At 35.1% G+C, this 17,420-nt stretch overlaps 1 protein-coding gene across 1 annotated transcript; it reads right to left on the bottom strand.

Annotated features, from left to right (window-relative positions):
• Nucleotides 1-404: 404 nt before the first annotated feature.
• On the bottom strand, nt 405-16,504 carry LOC135212118 (calsyntenin-1-like). The gene is made up of 15 exons (XM_064245517.1): nt 16,319-16,504; nt 15,285-15,412; nt 14,180-14,366; nt 13,378-13,546; nt 12,865-13,056; nt 12,363-12,586; nt 11,083-11,250; nt 10,562-10,669; nt 10,242-10,314; nt 9,798-9,971; nt 8,813-8,945; nt 8,007-8,493; nt 7,482-7,752; nt 4,720-4,892; nt 405-4,197 (listed from the first exon to the last, which is right to left on the bottom strand). The coding sequence occupies exons 4-15, from the start codon at nt 13,442-13,444 to the stop codon at nt 4,033-4,035; spliced, it is 2,235 nt and encodes a 744-aa protein (XP_064101587.1). The 5' UTR covers nt 13,445-13,546; nt 14,180-14,366; nt 15,285-15,412; nt 16,319-16,504; the 3' UTR covers nt 405-4,032.
• Between the last annotated feature and the right edge of the window lie 916 nt (nt 16,505-17,420).

Raw genomic sequence — 17,420 nt, 5'->3', positions numbered from 1 at the left:
AACTTTCACTTGGTATTATTGAATGCTAATGTTCAGCACAAAAAAAAAAATCTATTTCATTTGCTATTACAATTATCACACTTATACTTCCTTCTTATTCTTATTTTTTCGAACGGTGTTGTTATTCACTATTGTTCTGTTTTCAACTCGGTATTTTTCACAGAATCCAGGAAGGTTTTCAAATGCATTGGAAATTCTTCAGTGGTCTGAGACACCAAGCACACTGTTTAGAGCATACTTCACATATGGTGAGTTGTTTAACTCAACTTTCTAAAAATATCTTTAATTAGTAAGAATGCAATATACTGACAGGCAAGCAAACTGACATCTACATAAAGTTACGAAGAACATCACACCATAATATTAGACACGAAAAATTAATGAGGTAAATAAAACAACACATAGTGGGTGTAGGTGTTTATTGATGACGGATTACAGAAGCCAGGGGTTTTGTGCAGACTGCCTACACCCAGCGGCCAGCGCCATCCCAACCCTGTGTACATAATGTTGACCACCAGCGGCACCTAAACCTATCAATAAATCTTTTGAAAGGAAATCAAGACTTTTGAATGAAAAAGAATCTTTTGCATTACTTCATCCAATGGAACCTATAACTTTCCGGATATACAGCACCAATGAAAAAGGTACCCTGTACTGTACTTGAAGTACAATTAAACTGTAAATTGTTGTATGAACTCAGTTTTGAAGTATATTATTAAAACATAAGGCTCACTTTTAAGGATTGATATGTTGCCAGAGAATGGGGAATGGGTTCTTTGACTCTTTATTTGCACTCATTATCTGAAATGAACTAGAACTTTTTTTGGACAAAGTGCAACTTCTGTATGGTAGATTAGTGTCACTGGTGCAGAGCTTTCCTTTTACAAATGGCTGCATTACAAAATTCCCAGCAGAAAGGTATCAAAATAAAACTATCATGATTTATATTTATGAGGTTCTAACAAAACTGTTTATGCTGAAAGAAGCATTACTGGACACTTGTAAATTAAAACAAAGCAACAAGGCAATGAAGCACAAAGAGCTGTTATGGAAATTGTGAGTTTACTTTTTCTCTTGTCAGGCAATGGCTGCATGCTGCTCTAGAATTCTACCTGAAGCAATTAGTAAGAATTTTGGTTTTCAAAGGGAGGGATGCGTGCCGCTTTTTAAAACAAAAACCTGGTCCTTTAAATCTATGGCTGAGAACAACAAAAAAGCTGTCATCATCTACAACGGAATGTTACAGGTCAATTACTGACTTCTTTCAGATTATCCATACTTACATTTTTTTTACATCAACACTCTGAACACTAATTTTATAAATGAAATAACAAGTTAAACAGCCACTGCAACATGTGCAAATCTTGAATAAGTGAACACAGGTATAGGTATTAGATAGTAAACACCATGCCCCCAAGGACTGAACTAAAAAATTAGAGAGAATTTTGAACAGTGAGGAAGATATTTAAACTTTTGTGTTTTTTATAAAAAAATTTGTAACTTGCAAAATAACACATGCTGTACTGGATGTTTCAAACTGTTATGGGTGATGAATGACAAGAGTCTCCTAGAATTTCTGCAAGAAGCATTTCTAGGTTTTAAGTAGGAAATGCTGCACCCAGAACCTAAGGGATGCTCTGTCAGTCACCAGTTGTCTCTCCACATTTACATGTAGGATAATCTTTTGATTGTTATTACCTAACAGCTTGGAGATATCCTGGCAAATATATGCTGCCATATGAACGTCAGGATTACAGTACAATTGAGAAGCGACGTAGGAAAGGTATACGATGGGAATCATTGTACATAAGTGAATTTACAAAATATAGAAGGCCTTCCCAAAGTGCTTCAGCTAACATACCTTAACAATAGTTCCTCAAAATAATCTGAATGATTAACAATTGACATCAAATGATCTAGCAATTATGAAATTTGACAAAATGACTTGTTAAGTGTGAAGGTATGTTCTACCTTTCCTAAGAGTAGGCCAACTATGTCATTATTCCGATATATATATATGTATATGTATATATATACCAACCACAAAAGAACCTAATTATTGCTCCCCTCACACTGTCAGACAAGAAGCTATTTTAAATTTACAGCTAAAACACTGATTTATACAATCATATAATCAAAATATGAATCAGGAAAACTTGTCTTCCACTGTGAGAATGAGCCAATGTTAGAAGTCAATCAACTGAAGTTAAATTGGAAAGGATTTCTTTTCCTAACTGATTTATAAAAGATCTAACACAGACTGTCCTCTCATATTGACCTAAATGCAAAACTGGAGACCCAAAAGTTGCAGTTTATTGCACATTTGAGTGTTCTCCTTTAAAACAAAAGACTATCAAAAGAAACCTAAGAGTTATGACTTCTGATATGTTGAAGTTACTGTGATAGCTTTGAGTGGAAAGATTCAGCAGAACAATCCTAAGTGGTGAGATGTGCAGGAAGCTAAAATGTCAATCAGAGAAGAGAGTCTGTGCATATGTGTTTAACACAGCGACAGGTCTCCCAGATTGGCTGAGGTACCCTGAGGTCTACAGACACGTGTACCATCAATGCCGCAATAGCAATAAAGTCAATAGCTCTTCCTTCCATAAGTACTAAGGCCTTCACAGAATAAATAGGATCTTTCACACAAAAATATACATACAGTATTAGACAAAATATTACTACAGTCAATTATAATAATAATAATACCGTACATCTTGGGATCCTAGACTGCCATATTTTGTGACAATATGTAACTACAGGCTCTCTATGGACAAATTCTGAAGGCTCTCATTCCTTCGTTTCCTCTTACAGAACAATATAGGAGAACTATCCCTGTGTCGGATGCCAGTTGAGGTTTTTGTGGCTTGACAGTCAATATATCACACTTACAACACTTTGTTCATTTACCTGTCACCCACATTCCGGCACCTTAGATTAATGTTTTTTCTTAGCAAAATTATTGTAATTTTCACATAGCTTGTGACTAAACATTTTATTCTGGACTACAGTGGACTACTAAATACATACATTATATTTTTCTATATTTATTATTCTACAAAGTAATGATACCAAATAACAGGCAGGTCAAGATATGTTAAAACATGTCTAAACATTCCGTGCAGTGCTACCTGGTGTTCAGAAAAGGCAGCCAGAAGCTGCCTCCAAACCCTTCAAACATTGGACTAATGTGGATAACAATTCTCTATTGCCTCTCTTCTAATATCCCTTCTTTATGATCCAACTTAAGGAAATTCTATTCTTCCAAACAATGAAATGAGACTAGTCTCATTTACAGTACTTATTAGTACAACAGCCTCCAGAGTACCATTTTAGGAATCAGTCAGAAACACCTAAATATAAAATCTTGCTTTTTAGTGTGAAGTAATTTACCTGAATTATCACTTTTGCCTTAATAGTAATACAGAGTATATATTTATGTATATTTAAACTACATATGTATATGACCTTTCCAAATCCAAGCAATTATATTTTTATCTCATAAACAGTTGGGAGGTGTTTGAATATTCCAATTCCATGACAGAAGGTAAACATCTGAGTGACTGTGTCACTTGTATGATATGACATGTAATCAAATATTTATTTATTTATTTTTTTTTTTACAGAACTGGGGATAATATAGTACCTTAGTGATATATTAACTCCACATTCTCTGAGACACTAAGATGGACCCTGTACAAAACTGGCGACTAAACGGCAAACATCTCGAGAAAATTTTCCGTTTGTCTGTGATGCTGCTGCTGCTTCAGGATGAAGACTGGTTCCATAAAAAGCAAAATGTTTAGACTCTCCCCCAAGAAAGTTTTGGTTAGTTGAGAAGAAACCAACTTGTTAAGAGTGATCATCAGTCTGCTAAGCAACTATTACATCTTGTGAGTCTATAGAAAAGTACAGTTGTTATTAAACCTAATTTGTGTAAATATGGAGAGTCTAGTCATTTAATCCCTATAAGAAACAGTCCACTGTGTCCCGGAGGAGGATCTTCTTAACTTATAAGGTAATGTAATAAACTTAAATTTTGAGATTTGAATCATCCCACTCCAACTCTTTTGGTTTCCCTTCGTCTTCATCCGAAGAGTCCAGATCATCGCTGTAATTATTCCCATCATCAGAGGAGTCATCATCGTCATCATCGTCATCCCTGAGACGCTGAGTCTCAGCAAGTTCGAGTTGTTGCTGTTGAACAAATTTTTAAAGATAAGATCCTGCGAATCATATTCACTCTTACTGCATCAGCAGTGGCAGCAGTTATGAGTACGGTGTGATGTTTCTTGATGAAAGAGAAGAGCATTTCTAAAACAAATCAAAAGGAATCTAATAGTATCTGATCCACTGATGCTTATTGCTGAATTAGGTATGTCACAAGTGCTCGAATATCCAAGTGCTCCAATATCAGGGTGCCAGACAAACAAAAATTAATGATTTGTCATTGCTGTGCAGTTTTATCATAAGAGTGTGTGTCCCTAACATAGCTATTGTAAGAGCCATCAGAATATACAAAACAAGTTCTACAAGGTTCCATAATTCCTGTTTAAAACTGGAAAAATGGTTATATTCAATAAGATAATTCATCAGTGACACTGAATGATAACATTACCAGTAATACATTTTCTTTCTCTAATTTCCATTAATGGAATATTACAAAAAAAGAAAAAATTAAACTCCCTCAAAATCTAGTACGTAACTGAATCCTCTCACCTCCATTGGGTTGACAGTGATGTTCAATGAAGAGTCATCCCAAGCCATTTCAGCATCTGCAACATCTTCATGAGTGTGGCGTGTGTGAGCAGCACGGACGCGAATCACTCCCAAAACGACCATAAAGACAAGGAATCCAACACATACAACAATGATGATGGTGACTGCATGACCTGGAAATTGACAAAGAATTAATGTAGAGGGTTAATAAAACAAATGCACTTACACTTTCAGAGATCTTTATGAAGTGAAAAAACTCCAAATACGAACTTTTCCCAAATATAATTTCCAGTTAGTAAACTTGTTAAGATTCCACAAACTAAACAAATTTCTTGATAAGCTACTATTCTTTAATCTTATTGAAATCATTCATATACCTGTCTTAAATCTGCTTGGAATTATTGCCTGAAATGCCCAAGTAAACTACGTTAATAATCACAGCTCAAGGGACATTTAGGATTAAAATTAATTTTGATTCTGTAGTTACGTACTTTTGTATATTGTATACTTTATTCTAGCTAGTATATATAGTATTGAGACTTATTCCGTTGTATATCTGTATTGTAAAATGGTATACATTGTTCTTAAACAATTAAAATTTCGCATCAAACAGACTCAAATGTTTATGGTACCGGTCTATTTCACCACAGTAAGTTGTCTGTAAACTGTGCGGTTTCTTACCTAATGTATTTTTTCTCTGTAATTCACTAGCAAAGATATACAATATCAAAATGACGAATCCTGTCACTGCAAATAACCACATTCTACCTTCTAAGACATCTTGTGTTAATCTAAAAACAGAAGAATAGCAACGTCTGTACTGTATATTTTCCAGTTCTAATATGTCACTGTAATCTTTTTCAGGATATCAAAAGAAATCAGTAGCAAAGCAAATGATTTTCGATTCACTTGTAAGCTCATATGAGAGGAACAGCTTCCTCAATACAAAGTAACTTCCGCACAGTCACTAGCCTATTAGGAAACTTTTTATGTAAAGACAAATGTCCTTCTAATAAGCTTATATTTTGTAACTGTGCTGACTAATGCATTCTTTCTTCTGATGTTTCTATGTTGTATAATCTAGTGAAAACTATGTGCATTTTACAGTGCAAGAGAAATGACCCAATGCTGAGCATTGTATAGTGTTTATTGGTGCATAAGTAGAGAATCATTTGGGATTCTTGTGCAAATTAATAATGATAAAGGAGAATCCAAGGGTTCAATTTCATAAAACCAGTCATGTAAGGAACTTAAATTGTTCTTTCCAAGATTCTGCAATGTTGCAGAATTATATTTAGTGAAACATTAATATTTCACAGTCCTGAAAATCACTCTTGGATTCAGTCCTTCACTTTACAGTGATACTCCTAAAGAGATGCTTGTGGGGTTCCATTTCGAGCAAAATCTCACCCGCGGCAAGAACAGCAGCCTGTGCCCTGCTGCCCCCATACATGTCTGTTGGCCGTAAGTGAGGCAGGGTATCAGTGTTAACTAATATTGCTGTATAGTTAAAAAAAAGTACTGTCTCTTACTCTATTAAATAAAAACATTAAGATTATGCATATAAAGCTACAATATACGTACGACTATATCATAAGCTTATATTAATCTTCGTTAGTGTTCATCTTGATCGTCCAAAATTTAATTGATTACTATCTGTTATTTCTATAGAAATCTGTGCATTAAAACACTCAAGGACAGATTACAGTAGTTGGGCAGAAAAAAAATATGAATACTGAGGGCTGCAGAACAACAGGCAGTAGTCATAATTACCCTGCACGCATGAAAACAGTGTCTAAATACTGACAAATGTCAGTTAATAAGGGGACTTCTATTGCACAGAGGATGTAACAATACAATGAAGCACACAGTAATATTTTCAAAAAGGAAAATTTATAAGTGTATATTGTTTTATCAGTAGCAACCTGTCACATGGTGCTTGGATAAAAAAAAGAAAGTTAGGAATGGTCAAAAACTCCAATTCCAATAATAAATGAGAAAACGTTAAGCAACGTAATTTATAATTCTCTTCTTTAACCTGCTTTTTTCTTACTAATAGCTTTAAGGCTTATTTTTTTCCAGCATTAATGTCCGAAATTGACAAGAGTGCCTAAAAAGGGTTGTTAAACTCAGTCATTGTCTCTAAATTTAACAAGATCTATATGATCAAACCCGTAGCCAATTCTTGATTTCAGATGCAGGGTTTGAATTCTCCACTGCATTCTTTTCAGTATACATATACAAACATGAATTTTATTTAGCTTAATTAAAATGAATTTGGCTATTCATTAAGGAATCTACAATAAGCATAATTTGCTAAAGTAATAAAGTGCAAATCTAAGAGTAACTGACATTTTGAACATGTCAGTTTACAAAAAACATGCTCTTGGCAGTAGTTTAAAATTCTTAATTGTTTAAGTGTTAGACTAAAATTATATATGCATTATATAAAAAAAATTGTAATTTCCAACAGGTACTTTTATAGTTGTATCATATATACAGGAATAAAATGATAAAATTATGTGATTGGATACAGACAGCCACCACACTGTACGTATACTAATGTAATGCACATTAATTGAAAAAGTTTACCTGGGAGCTTTACTATAATACTGCAACTCTATCAAAATGTCTTTCTAATGAATACATATTGAAGCTGATAAACTTTACTGCATTTACTACAACTATTATAACTCCATCGAGCATTACAGCTTATGGAGAGTGCTCAAGTGATATGAAATTCAAGCATATTGATTCATTACCTGCACTGTTGACTGCCACTCCATCCATAACATTAGATGTGAAGTACACATCATTTACAGTGTGGGCTGGTTTGAGCTCTACATGGTGGCCAGAAAGTTTAGCATGTGCTGGAATTGGAGGTGGGTTGTGATGGGCAACTTGCACTTCAGCAGGCTCATTCAGGGTGGACTGGTGCTGATGTTCATCACTGTGCACAGCAGCGGCACCAAGTGGGCCACCAATCACACCAATTCCTTTATCGACGCTGAGCTGAGGATGGATAACCGTTACCTGTGCGGAGGAATTTTACATTTCAATGAAATACTAAAAACTCACAAATTCATAAATAATTATACTTAATGTTTAATTAACATGTGTAATGTTACACTCTTAAGTTACTGAAATATTTTCCTTGTTGCGTTTCGAGAGATTTTCAGCATATGCATAAGCAAGCTTGTAAAATACTATGAAGTGCATATAGTTTGAGACACTTATATGCTACATGACAATTGCTATGAGGCACAGAGATAACAAAACAAACTTACAGTCTGAACATATTCATTGCTGGTGAATCTTCCTCCAAGTTCGCTGCAAGAGAGCTTGAATGCTCTGTTCAAGTAGTATGCAGGTTTTCGGTTAGCATAGTGAATCTGGCGAAGAATAGACTGATAGTGGTGGGTGGTGTGAGCTCCAGAGATGGTAGCCCCTTGCCTTGTGACAGATGCTGCCAAGCCCAATTCAGCAATGAGATTGTCAGGAAGGACCAGTGTTTCATGATCAGGGTTAAGAGGTGGGTACACTGATACCACACATTCATCCAACTGGCCACCAGGAGTGGGTGCTGTTGCTTCCTCTGCTGCTGCTGAGAGGTAGACTCCAATGTCAGGGAAGACTCGCAGGCCCTGTCTGAAACTTTCGTATTCTTCAGCAAAGTTTGTTGTGCCATTCAGCTCAATGCTGGGCTGGTGTGGTTGCATCACGACAACAAAGCTCTGAGCTGTGGCAACTTTTAGAGCCTTTCCAGAGTCACACCTGTAGCAAGAAAAGAACAGATTATCATACAGATTTGGTCAATAACATCATTATATTGTTAATGGTTGCTTATCTAACCAGTCTCTAAAATGTGCTGTGACCTTCTTATATCATATTAACATAATTTCTAATCAAAATCAAGATCATATGCAAAACCCAAAAAGAGAATTCTTTAAAAAACAGTTACCATAATGAAAATCAAGATCAAATGCAAAACCCAAAAAGAAAATTCCTTGAAATTCAGTTACTCTAATCAAAATCAAGATCAAATACAAAACCCAACCAGTGTTATTCTTTAAAAAGATTACTAAGTCCTTACAAGATGTTGGTGATCACAGAAACTGGTCGGCGTCCAGGGGTTGGGAAGTCTCGGCCATTCACGTAGGCAACTCGACGAATCAGTGTTTCCAAATTTGTGACATTGTTACCTTCAATTGTGATTTGAGTCATCTCTGAAAGAATGAAGCAAAATAAAGTTATTATACTTGTTACTAAACTTCTAAAATTACTTTTTTTAAAACTATAGTGGATACACTGTATTCACGTTCTTGACATTCGTGGACTCACATATTCGCAGATTTCTCTATGGACCATATCTACCCATTATTCGCAGGAAATTCACGTATTCGTTGTATTTTTATATGAGAAATATCCACAAATTAATGTACATATTTCCATATCAATATCATGATGAAAGGCACTCTTTGTGATAAAACTATTAAAAAACCAGGTATAAGCATTTTTGGTGGGGTTTTCTTATGTTTGAACTAAGAAAATAGGCAGTTCTATGTGTTTTTTATAAGGGTTTAAAGTATTCGCTGATTCTATCTATTCGCAGGTGTGTGTGTGTGTGTCTAGAACGCATCCCCCTTGAATAAGGGGATCCACTTTATTACTTTCAGGATTTAAAAAAGCTGCAAGGTGTTGCAGTGACTAGTGAAACCTATAGTGTCTCATGCTAAGCATACTTTTTTTAATATACCTCATTTCATTATTTTGCTCATGCACTTCAATAATAAACTTTGTAATGGTGTAATGACAATATAAGCTGCCACTGTAACTAACGTATGTTTACATTACTGAACGTTGTGGTCAGGATCATAAGCATTACAATATATTGCAAGAATCATGACCAAGGTAAGCATTACAATATATTGCAAGAATCATGTCCAAGGTAACATTAATAGAGCATTTCAAAATACAAGTGATTACTATTGTTCAACCTTAAGTTAATGGATACCTATTTGTAACAAAATTAATATGCTCTACATCTTCAACATCAGTGAGTCTTCCACTAAACTCACCATTGTTTGTGAGCAGCTCCATGCTTGGTTGGAGGAGTTCCATAGCAGGAGTATCAAGGGCCTCCTGGCAGCGAGTAAGGCAAGAGAGGACACGTGGAGACTCCAGGCCACCAACTAACACGGACAAGCCAGCAAGGTACCCAGTGAGCCCATGCTTCATTGCGCTTTCTGAGCCTGTCATAATGAAAAGGATTATTATTTAATGATCCTTCTGGGAAATTTCTGTTCTTTTACGTTAACCAATCAATTACGTATTTTCAAAAACTTGCAAATGATTTCGTTATTAACTGACATGCTAGACTTAGTCCTTCAAGATTTTCAAGTTAAAAACTATAACGATAATGAAGAAAGTTTCAATAAGAAAATTTACTTTTTACTGTAGTTTGATCATAATAATTGGAAATTATTATGATTATTCTAAGCTCAAGATAAAAATTTTTTTACCTTGCCAACAAGCTCCAACAGTCATAGTTGTGTTGATTCCACGGGTTGGATGAAGAGGCCAGTCATCAATGACCTGAAGTTACACAAATAATAGTAATAATAATAATGATTATGATGAAAACTGATTAACATGAATGTGTAACTAGACAAATGCATTAGAATCTACATTGAGCATTAAACTTTACATAAAATATTTCCTTTATTGGCCAAGCTTGAATGTTTTCTTCTTTCATACTACTCAAAAAGCTTCCAGATACTGTACATATCAACACAGTTTTAAGACATAAATTATGATGAACTAAAAAGACAAAATAACATACCTCTGGAGATTCACCATTTTCAGGTCTGAAGATGTGCCCATCAACATACAAAGTTACTTCTGGCATTTTGACGTGAACAGAATAGTGATGCCATTCATTATCACAAACCTTCAGGTAAAGAGGAAAAATGTTTTTAGAAGTTTGTCTGTTTTTAGAAGTTTGTCTGCAAATTAAAATCATTATACTTCTACTTCCACATTTCATTTAAAAATACATACTATGGATGAGTCATATGTGAATCTAGAAATGTGATTCAGTGGTCTCATGAAACTTCTTTAAACTGAATATAAGAAGGTTCTATATAAAATTTCTAGTCATAATAACAAACAAAACCTTATATGTCATCTACAATTGGAAGAAGTCTGGTATTGTATTATATATGAAGTTTTGTTAGTAAAAACCTAAACCCAAAGCCTTATATGGTATCTACAGATGGAAGAAGTTACATATGTGTTATATCATACATGAAGTTTCCAACGTAAAAAAAAGCTAAAGCATGGCAAGACAAAGATTGCATCTACCTGAGGAAGTTTCCATCTCCATTCAGCAGGCTGGAAGGTGTTGAGGTTGGCTTCAGTGTAGTCACGTCTCAAGAGAAGGATGAGACGGCAGTTGCGCACAAACAAGGCCATGTGATGGCGGTTCATTTTGTGGTCATCTGCATTGCAGAGAATGTGTTCCTTGGTGTGCTGAAAGTATATCAAGAAATGATGAGGACTTAAAACATTAGTTCTTCCATTATACTAACAGATGGAGAAGAACATCAACCCTTCCACAACTAGAAGCATCATACTTTAAGCTAGAGCTAATGTTGATATTAATTTTATGATTTATGTATGATCCCTCCCTATATTGAACTTCTTGCAACTTACAAGAGTAAGAATACAGAGCACTAAGGATGGTATATATCAATATTAGATGGCCAGTTTTCTAAAGCTATATGTATCACCACATTACCCTAATCCCTCCTTCTAATTGCTTTTCATATACTATAGGAACTGATTACAATTTAACAAATGCAAGCATTTTGTGAAATGACAAACAGGATCTGAGCAGTATGTTTGCATATTAAATTTCTGAATTTACAGATGATAAAATCTTCTTATTTTACCACTAAAGTTGCACTTAAGTAGATATGCTAAAATATATTGAACTACAGATAAAACTAAAATCTTTACACTAAATAAGCAAATGATTTTATACAAGTTGTATATGATATTAAATTTAAATCTGGAACCTTTAAGCACCTAAATTTCCTATGGTATACAATTAAAAGCACAGAAGAATGAGTTATATGAATATACACAGCAGAGAAGATATAAAGTTTTCTGCAACTTGTAAGGTAGCCCCGGTTAACGGCAGCATTGGTTAATGGCTATCCGTTTTTACGGCGCTTGTCAAGCAATGCTGGTAACTGGATTTTCTGTGCCGATCTCCAGTTGGCAGCACTGATCTCTGGTTAACGGCCCGATATCCATTTAACGGTGCCATTAAGCAGGTTTTAAGTGCTGTTACCGCCAATTTTCGATTAGCGGTATCAGCCGAGGATGGAACCCCCTCCATTAACTGGGGACTGCCTGTGCTAAGTGATCAATGCATTACACACGAAGTTCATTCTTTTAAATAACGTTACATAAAAAATTACCTTATACAAATTCATAATTAAAAAGACACTACCAACTAACACAATGGTTTGCATTTAATATTGCTGTGTACAGGATACAGACAGTAAAACAAAATGCATTCTAACAACTTTTAGGCAATAACAAATATTAATCCTATATTCACAGGAGTTAGTTACCTTATCAGCATTTGGATGAGACTTGTGCTTCATCCAAGTGGAGATGGTAAACATGGAGGTGAGATTATGATTAAGGACTGATTCTGGGATGACAGCACCAGAGGAATCTCCTTCAAATTCGTAAATGAGGTCACCCTCGTGGCCTTCATCAGAGTGCAAGCCAGCTGTCCAGTCTTTTCCAGCACCAGGGGCAGGAAGCAGTTCAATGCTAGAGGAACTTGCTCCTGGAAGTTTAAAATGTAATTACTATACAGTATAAGGCTGTTTACTTAGCCTTCATGAACAAAGTTATCTTATAAAATCCTTAGGTTCTTGCATATGAAGATGTCTTAAGAACCTTATTGTTAGTAAAAGCCTGTTAAAACCATTACAATATTCAGTAAAACAACTCACCATACTAGGTATATTTGCTTTCTTCATTGGACTTTATAAGTAAGGAAAAGGAAAATTAACTCTAAAAGAAACAATGACATCAAATTAGTTTCATTATTCCACCACTTACCACACATTTTTCTCTGGGCTGCAACTGAGTAAGTGTCACGATCACATCCCTTGCCAATGTGGTTTGTGGTGAGACCAATACGAGCCTGGACGCGTTCTACGTGGCAAGGAACATTACAGAGTTCCAGGGAGGCTGAGGGAAACAGTTCTTGTCGACCAGATCCGGGAGAGTATTCAATCTGTTCGCTGATTCCTGATGAGAAGTTGAATGAGGTCATAAGAAATTTGGGATTTTCTTTTCATATTAATAAGTTGTGAGCTATCCAGATAAAACATTTGAGAAGAAATATGAATAATCAGACTGGGGCCCATACTTATTGGCCTTTTACTTATTCATCTTTAGTACTGCAGTGAGACAAAGACATATACCCTAACCACCCCCTATAAAAAGTTCTTTAAGGATCTGATCTGACACACTACAAACTAATAAATATTCTGTGATGTTGATATTTCCAAAGCTTAATAAATTTGGATGCCACAAAGGAATGGATTAAAATGCTACAGCAAAACCAACCTTTCCATCCAAGATGACATACGCGGTTGACTTTTATGGTGACCATGACTGGCTGTGAGCGTTTCATCCCGCAGTCGTAAGCCACCACAGAAAGTATGTGGTTGTGGGATTTCTCATAGTCGAGAGGCTCAGTGTTGCGTACAACTCCTTCACTGTCGATGCTGAATGGCTGCAATATAAAAGGAAATGGTTAACCAGGACCAAACTAGAATGGCAATGATCAAAAGTTAACTTCAGTATTGCATACTCATAAAAAAATCTCATGTTGAATTCAAAACAAATTCTATCTGCTATTGACCATTAAGGAACCTATTTCATGAGACATTTTAATGAGCTATTTCATTAACCTTCCATATTTCAAAATAACATTTCATTCACTAACTCTTCACTCATTCCATAGTTTTCCAATAAGTACTTGCTTCAATAACAAATACTTTTTCATCCAAATACTGAAAACTAATGCAAAGTTGACAAAATTAAGAGTAATAGCTTAACTATTCCCAAGTATTTGAAAAAAAACTTGTGCAATATACAACAATTCTCTCTCTCTCTCTCTCTCTCTTAAGTTTCACAGGGAGCTTTATCCCTCTTCAACAACTGTCAAAAGGTGTGCCTGCACCCCAATCTTCATAAACATTTCTTGTGTTTTCACCCTCTTACTCTAGTTCCAAATATGACTCCCTATCTCCCATCCTTCATCTACTTCTTCCTACAACAACCGTATCACATGCCCTCTTACTAGTTCCAAATACAACTCTCCCTCCCTTCATCTTTTTCTCACTATAAGAACCATGTCACATACCTGGTCCCTCGTGATGAGCTCATAGCGGCAGATGTCCCCGTACTTGGGTGAGCAGTCCTGGTCATCAGCCTGAAGGGTGAGGATCTCCTCGTAGAGGCGTCCTTCGTCAACACCCACGACGTAGGAAGGCTCGACGAACACTGGGGCATACTCATTCACATCACTGACCTTCACGTGCACTGTGACACTGTGGGGGCAAAGATTAAGACACAGCATACCAAAAGACAGACATTTTATACAAAATATTAAGGGCTGGGTTACGTATACAAGGTACCACACATGTACAATGAGTTTGCGTAGGCAAGAAGACCCATTTCCTGACGTATCCAACAAAAGCAAGGCCATAACAAGTAATCTCAAGAGTCTGAATTAATCAACTGAAAAGAATTGATTGTCTTTACAACTGCAAGATTCGACTTCCATTAAACAAGTAAAACTAATTTGTCAACGTATACAACAAAAGCAAGACCGTGACGAGTAAATGTCAAGTGTCTCTGAATTAATCAACTAAAAGGACTGATTGACAGAAAAATAAATTTCAAGAGCCTCTGCATTAACTGGAAAAAACTTATTAACTTTACGACTGAAACATAAATTTCAAGAATCTCTGAATTAATCAACTGAATAATTGACTAACTTTACGACTAAAAAGTAAATTTTAAGAGCTCTGAATTAATAAACTGAAAAATTAACTACTTTAGAATTGAAAAGTAAATTTCAAGAATCTCTGAAACAATCAACGGAAAAGCCTACTAATTTTACGATTATAAATTAAATTTCAAGAGTGGATTAATCGACTGGAGAAACTAATTAATTCTACAACTGCATAGTAAATGTCAAGTCTCTGAATTAACCACCTGAAAAACCGATTAACTTTACAGCTGAAAGGTGCTATTTTCACTCAGCTTTATTTTATGATTGAAAAGTAAATTCCAAGAGCCTCTAAATCGATCAAGTGGAAAAACTGATTAACTCTACCACCAAAACGTTCCATTTCCACTCACGTGATTCATTTTACGATTGAAAAGTAAATTCCAAGAGCCTCTGAATTAACCAACTGAAAAACTGGTCAGCTTTACAACTGAAAGGTTCCATTTCCACTCACTTGCGGGACTCGATGCCGGAGCAGGAGACAGCAGTGATGTCGAACTTGTAGTTCTTTCGTTTCTCGCAGTTCAGTGGTCTCTTGGTCAGCAGCTCTGCTTCGCCGGTGTCTGGGTCTCTGAGCTGGATCTGTCGGGGAGATGTTGAACGTCAATACCTAAGCTGCGGAAGCTTGCAACACGGGGAACACGGAAGCAAGACTTGTATCCTATGACACTTTCATTAAAATTGGACAATGGAATTAATTTTGTAATTAGACTTGGTCAATGGAATTACATTTCCTCAATCAAATGGAAGAAGTTTAACAGTTAAATGAGGTATAATTATAGGCTTCCAATTATGAATGAGGCATATTTATAGGCATCTAAATCTTAGGATGAGAAGGGAATAAAAATTAAGAAATAATTACAATAATATAAATAATTACAATAGTAACAAATGCTGGATTGAAATATTTCTATACACTAACTATACAAACGGTCCATGCTGAGTTAAAAAAATGGCTATATAATAATAATAATAATAATAATAATAATAATAATAATAATAATAATAATAATAATAATAATGAGTTGAGTTTATACTGTGTATCCTCAATATGGCATATACTACATTTCTTTGTTTCAGCAGTTAAATCATAACGCAGCTGACCCAAATAGGTGCCCCAGGTACCATTCACCCTTCGTAAATGGTAGTGTGGACTACCGAAACTTCAGGATAATATACATGAACTTCGATCAGCTGCTTTACAATCTATCTGCTGAAAGGAAGACACTTAATATATATACGCCATACTGAGAAGGCGCAGTATAAGCTCAACGGCATACAAAATGCCATTCTTTTCAATGAAGTGTCTCAAATAGGACCTTCTTCCGAAATATATAATATAATAATAATAATAATAGTGTTTCCACGTCATGTAGCAGATGCTAAAAAGATTGAGAGACGAATAAAGAAGACTAAACAAATTAAATGCCATGGAAATAATAATAATAATAATAATAATAATAATAATAATAATAATGTAGGACTTACCACAAAAGGTGCCTCTCCGTGGTGCTTGTTCACAATCCTATAGGAGCAGACGTCAGGAGTGGCTCGGATGGCAGGCTGTAGCTCTACGACGGTGTCATCCTCCGAAACCAGGCCGTGGTATCCCTCCGAAGGTCGGACTAGGTCGAACTCTGGTACTCCTGAAGGGGGAACGAGATGCCATATCAGTATAATGGACAAGAAAAACTGTGGTGATATCATATGTCATAAGTGTGCAGAAGGCTCTTGAGAATATCAATTTGCATTTCAGGATAAAATATGCACACCAGTGAAGCTGTAATAATGCAAAAGGAAATTAATAATAATAATAATAATAATAATAATAATAATAATAATAATAATAAAAATAATTATTATTATTATTATCATTATTATTATTATTATTATTCGTCCACTTCCATAATATAATTTTTTTTGTTCAGTAAATGAACAAAATTGTTATTCGTAGGATCTAAGGAAGGTAGTAAAATTTTTAACTATTATTTTGAATAGTCCTTACTTCAGAGATGCAGTAATTGTGGAAGTAAAGGTAATATTGGGTAATTAACATAAACTTTTGTGATCTTTTCAACAAAAATGATTATCTTTATGAGGCCCCAAACATTTACCTTACGGAACTTGAGCGTCGCACAAACAGAACCAAAAACGTTTACCCTGACAGAACACACACATTTAATATACCAGAACCAACAACTTTAATTTAAACAGAAACAAAATATTTTAAGTCTTCAGAAGAAAAACTGTTCACTTCCACACAGTCAATGGCACACGTGACATTTACTTTAAGAGAAACCAAAACGTTTACCTTAAAACAACTAATAATGTTCATGCTAACAGAACAAAAACATTTACTTCAATACAACCCATTTGGTTGGCTTTTATAACTCCAGAAAACATTAAACCTATCAGAAACTCAAAAGTATATATCTTAATAATAATCAATATAGTTTGCATGAACTCCAAATTTGCAGCGACAGAATTAAAATGTTAATCTTAAGACTCAAAATATTGACCTTATTATAGCCCAAAAAGTTTATCTTAACATGACTCAAAACTAACTCTCATAAAACACAAAAATCACTAA

This window comes from Macrobrachium nipponense, chromosome 40 (genome assembly GCF_015104395.2).
Source record: "Macrobrachium nipponense isolate FS-2020 chromosome 40, ASM1510439v2, whole genome shotgun sequence".
NCBI lineage: Eukaryota > Metazoa > Arthropoda > Malacostraca > Decapoda > Palaemonidae > Macrobrachium > Macrobrachium nipponense.
This window is presented reverse-complemented; position numbering and strand designations above follow the sequence as displayed.

Bases quoted from the DNA above. Each gene is read 5' to 3' on its own strand.
- LOC135212118 (XM_064245517.1), bottom strand. From the start codon at position 13,444: ATGAAACGCTCACAGCCAGTCATGGTCACCATAAAAGTCAACCGCGTA. The intron at 9,972-10,241 runs GTAAAAAAATTT...TCATTATGACAG, and splicing joins TGTTGGAGCTTGTTGGCAAG to GCTCAGAAAGCGCAATGAAG. The intron at 8,494-8,812 runs GTAAGGACTTAG...TTCTTGCTACAG, and splicing joins TCTGTGATCACCAACATCTT to GTGTGACTCTGGAAAGGCTC.